General features: G+C 40.5%; 1 protein-coding gene across 1 annotated transcript; it reads right to left on the bottom strand.

The window, feature by feature from the left end:
* Positions 1-546: 546 nt before the first annotated feature.
* On the bottom strand, positions 547-4,229 carry LOC306699450 (trypsinogen-like protein 3). Its single transcript, XM_079164064.1, has 5 exons — positions 4,107-4,229; positions 3,875-4,016; positions 2,878-3,131; positions 1,262-1,398; positions 547-1,088 (listed from the first exon to the last, which is right to left on the bottom strand). Exons 1-5 carry the CDS (start codon positions 4,144-4,146, stop codon positions 903-905), a joined length of 759 nt encoding a protein of 252 aa, XP_079020190.1. The 5' UTR covers positions 4,147-4,229; the 3' UTR covers positions 547-902.
* Positions 4,230-4,720: the final 491 nt, after the last annotated feature.

The following is a 4,720-nucleotide window of genomic DNA, read 5'->3' as shown; positions in this document are numbered from 1 at the left end:
CTGTTTGCTGGGCAGGTATAGGTTGCAGTGGAGCTTTTTGCTTAAAACAGCTGCTTGCTGTAGTTGAAAACGATGCAAATGGAAGAGTGAGTGAAAATATTAAAGTTGAGAACTGTAAAACCAGACTGCAGCTGCTTCCTCACCGCGAGTAACCTCTCTCTTATTACATTATTATTGTCAATATAACAAATCTTAATTAGAGCAACTTTAAGTGCCATTTTTTTACATTGTCCTCATTTGTTGTCACATCAACATCAACTTGTCTCAGAAATTTAGAAAAACCTGCTGGTTCTTCAATCAAGGAGCAAGACTAGCAGTTTTGGTGCTCAACATGTGGAACAACACAAATATCCGCCGTCATGTCTAATTCACTGTCACTGTCACATAGTCGGCAGCATGTGTGTGTAATCATGATGTTCTCTGAAAAAAAATCTGCGCTAATTAGCAGCAGCTATTAGCCAGCTGTGGAAAGTCTTTTGCTGAAGCAAATTAGGGAAAAGGAGGAATCGCACAGGGTGCACTAAAATTCATGAATAAAACATAAAGTGCCTGAACACTTGATATTTTATTTTTTGTTGTTTATATCTACAGTTTTGAGTTTGCATACATAACTTTTCACATTTTTCTTTGTAGCTGAGGGTAGAATGTATATGACTTGAGACTGCTGCATAATGCTCATGAATAATTTGATATATCTGTGTCGGCTATTGTTGCCTAGAGTATCACTTTTGACAAAAACAAATAGTGCTGTGTCTTGCTTAATTAGCTGAAAGGGAAACCCCTCAATGTTGGGTTGAAGCCATAGCTTTCATAACATTGAACCTTCCCATTAAGGACCAGTGTTTACACAAGTGTTTCATAGTGTTTACATTTAATCTGTGAATAAATGTCTCTCTGCGGCCTCATGGTGTCACCGGCCCTGGAGAGGTTGTAGTTGGTCCGAAGCGGCCCATCACACCCCTGATCCAGTCATTGTACCTGCACAGCTTGGTGTAGACGCTGGGGTTAGCTGGGTTACTGCAGCCTTGACTGAACCACTGCACACCCTGCAGCTGGCCATCGCACACCATCACACTGCCACTATCACGCTAGAGAGAGAGAGAGAGAGAGGGGGGACAGAATAGGTGACTCTGTGGTGGTGGTTTATGGGAAATGCGTGCAAGTTAGCAGGTGAGTTAAAATGAAATGGAAAATATGCAGTGGGAAGCAGAGAAATGCAGCAGTGTGATCCACAGCTTCTTTGTGTCGTGATCATGCTCACCATGCAGTTATCCGTGTTTGCTTGTCCAGCGCAGACCATGCCCATGCTCCAGTGCAGGTAGTCAGGGAACGTATTCCTGCACTCCTGGTCACCCACAACAGGCACAGATATACACTTCAGGAGTTTAGAAGGCTCATCTGTTTTCCAAGAACAAGAAGGTGGGTTATTACTGATTCATAAGCAAAATCATTTGTAGCTAATTTGAAACACAAGTACAATTTAGTCATTCTGATGTATTCTGGACCATCACTCATCAATCTGCCAGTCAGTCATTGACAAAGGCTTCCTTCCCCTCTTCAGGTCAATTACTTCCCAGAATTATGCATTAGCACTTCTTGCACTGGAGCATTAAGGTCTAAACCTTGTGTAAATATTTTCAAGGCCTACCTTTTTAATTAGCGCTGATCACTGACTGGGCATTTTGACAGGCAATTAGAAAGTCCTCTGATTAAACAGAGCCATTTTTATTAAAACAGAATGTTCATGCCTTGTCAGCGCTGCAATGACCGGAATATGGATTAGCTTTTTAGCAAGAATGCACCTGCTAAGTTATGATGAGAATGTAAAAGTATTTTTTTTTTATTTCTGTCTCTTGATTGAGCCTACGTTTATGATAAATGTTCCCTGCTATAAAGTGAGTGGTGCTACTTGTTCCCTGGTGTCACTCCATGTGCATTTATTTGAAAGAGAACTACAAAGGAACTTATTACGGCCAATGATTATCAAGATTTCAACATGCAAGGCAAGCTAGCAAACATCCATAACACTGCATTATTGTTCTTCAGCCAGACCGGTTTCTGTAGTTGTATACATGGGTAGGATTATCAGTGTTTAGAACATCTTAAATTCAATTTATAAAAGAACACAGACAGCATATTTGGGATGTTATTGTGGTGTCTGACTTCATTCTTCACAGAGATGACCTTTTTGCCCCTCAACTACACTGCAGCATCTCTCCTCCCGGTATGTAAAGGGTCAGTTCTCCCAAATTATTATTAAAATTACTATTTTCTCAATACCCTCTAGTGGTATATACCCATCCAGATAGTTAGGCTTTTTTGCCCAGGTTTTGTTAGTTTGTAGATGACTGACATTGAATTTGTTGCACACTGCAGTTCCTAAAAAGCATAAACATTCAACACCTCTTTCCAGATACAACCGATATAACGTAGCTGAATAGATGCACAAAATGTTCCTCAGAATTGACTGTCTACAGTTCTCATGGGTATATATCTGCTGTAGGAAACTGTCCGCAGTGAGGTCTGTTTACATTTTCATCTCAATTATATTAGCAGAACTCTGGGATTCAAAGCAGGTTTGAAAACATAACAAAAAAAAGTTTTTACAAATGCATTCATTATGTTTTTCAGGCTTCAGAGATGCACATAATGCATTTTGATGAGAAACACCAACAACTATTACAGGAAAAACTTTACAGGATGCCTTTAGTTTGAGCAGATATTTGTAAGAAAGCTTGAGTAAAAATCTTGTCGGGACAAGGAATACTTCTGAAGTGGATTACTGAACACTGGCTTTGCTTCAGTTATACTCAACTCTAATGTGGGGACAAGTTAATGAGGTGTTAAAGCCACAGTAGCTCTTTTAAATCCACTTACAGTGATTCGGGATGGTGGATCCCCAGCCACTGACATGGCAAATCTCTCCAGGCTGTGGGCAGCGGCTGGGCAGAGGGATGGGCTGGACGTGCTGGGTGAAGCGGGCGGGTTCGGCCAGACGGACCATCGCCAGGCTGTGTTCGGGCGAGCGGTAGTAAGGACTGTGACGGATTACGTCAGCCACGTAAATGTGCTGCTCGGTGCCCTCATCCACAGTCACGTCATGTTCCCCAAGAGATACGAGGGTGCCGTATCTGCAAGGACAGTGGAAGAGAGAATGTCAATTATTAAACTCAGGCAGAAACAGACTCATGACTGAGGAACAGTAACATTAATCAGACATGAGCAGCGGGATAATGAATGTGGTTTAATTAAGGAGGAACACGAGTGAAATGTGCAGTTGTACTGCAAACAATATCAAGTCTTTGTAACACTGACTACCCAAAACATGCCTTGCTGATTGACTTGTCAAGACAAATTATGCGATGCCTTTAGACATGATTTATTAAGATGCGATAGCACAGCAGTGAAGTGATGCATAATTATAAAAACATGTCTGACCTAGCCTATTTATGACTAGCTGCTTCTGTTTTTTTTATCTCTCCAGGAGAATTGTGCCCGATGCTGGAGAAGCTGAAGTGTGACGGTTATGCTGAAAAGGCGTCTGCAACTATATTACAGGTAAAATATAAAATGCTTGATTTTAATAAGACATTGCTGAATTTTAACAAAGCAGAATATATCGAACACCTCAGCCAGGTCTTACCAAACCCAGATAGGATTTTACTGCTGGTACTTTGGGGAAATTGGAAGCACATTCAATTACAGTGTTGCTATTTGGATGAAAACACAATATAACCCAATATTGGGGTGTTTTAAAAATATATATATATATATATATATATATTTTAGAAGAGTCTTAAAAACGTCTGACAGCTGATGTTAAGTCATCATCGCGGTAAGTTTTAATTTGGCACTAACAGTCACTAGTACCTACGTGGGTGCACATTGAAAGGAGGTCACTAGCCACCATTTGTCAATGAGAGCTCCACTGCAGGACACTCGTCCAGTAGGCCAATGGACGTGCCAGGGTCTGGAGTGAGGCAGGCACACCTTGTCGTCCTTTAGGGGAGACGCTCCTGTAACACAGCGACAAGATCAAAGAGTAACTAAATGGCTGTTCTTACATCAATTTGTTTTATTTTAGACAAAACATGGTAAATAGCTACCTGTGAGCCCCAAAGCAACCACCAGCAGGAGAAGATTCATGTTGTATCTCTGTTGTTTTTGGAATGTTTCTCTGTAGCTCTGATAGTGTGTGATGTTTGATTAGTCTGGAGTCTTTATACCTGCAAGGTTTTTTGAGGACAGTGGGAGGAACAGACTGCTTTATTACTGTCCAGCATCATTTCCAGTCCAACCTTTGCGATAACCTTATCAGAGATATTTCCAACACCTCCGCTAAACAGTATGTTCTGTTAGAGTGACACACCTTATTAAGAAAGACTCTTGTTCATGGTGTATGAAAGATAATGTTCAGACATTATAAATTCCAGTTACAGTTTCTGTGTTTTGGTTTCATAGTAAAAAAATGTGTTATAGTTTGTGCTAAGTGCACTGTAAAATAAATAATGGTGTCATAGATAAATGAACAAAGCTTTTGTAGCACCTCAACAAGTACTAATAAAGGAGATAGGGGTGGAGACATTATGCCCACTGCTGTTTAGAAAGTTAATAGTTTACCATGGTGCAATTTTAAGAGGATTGTCTTGAAACATCACAGATTGCACAACTCATATTGCCCTTTTGGGAAACCAAGGTATTTGCTAATAGTATTCTCGTC

Source organism: Pholis gunnellus (assembly GCF_910591455.1).
Source record: "Pholis gunnellus genome assembly, chromosome: 8".
NCBI classification, from domain to species: domain Eukaryota; kingdom Metazoa; phylum Chordata; class Actinopteri; order Perciformes; family Pholidae; genus Pholis; species Pholis gunnellus.
This window is presented reverse-complemented; position numbering and strand designations above follow the sequence as displayed.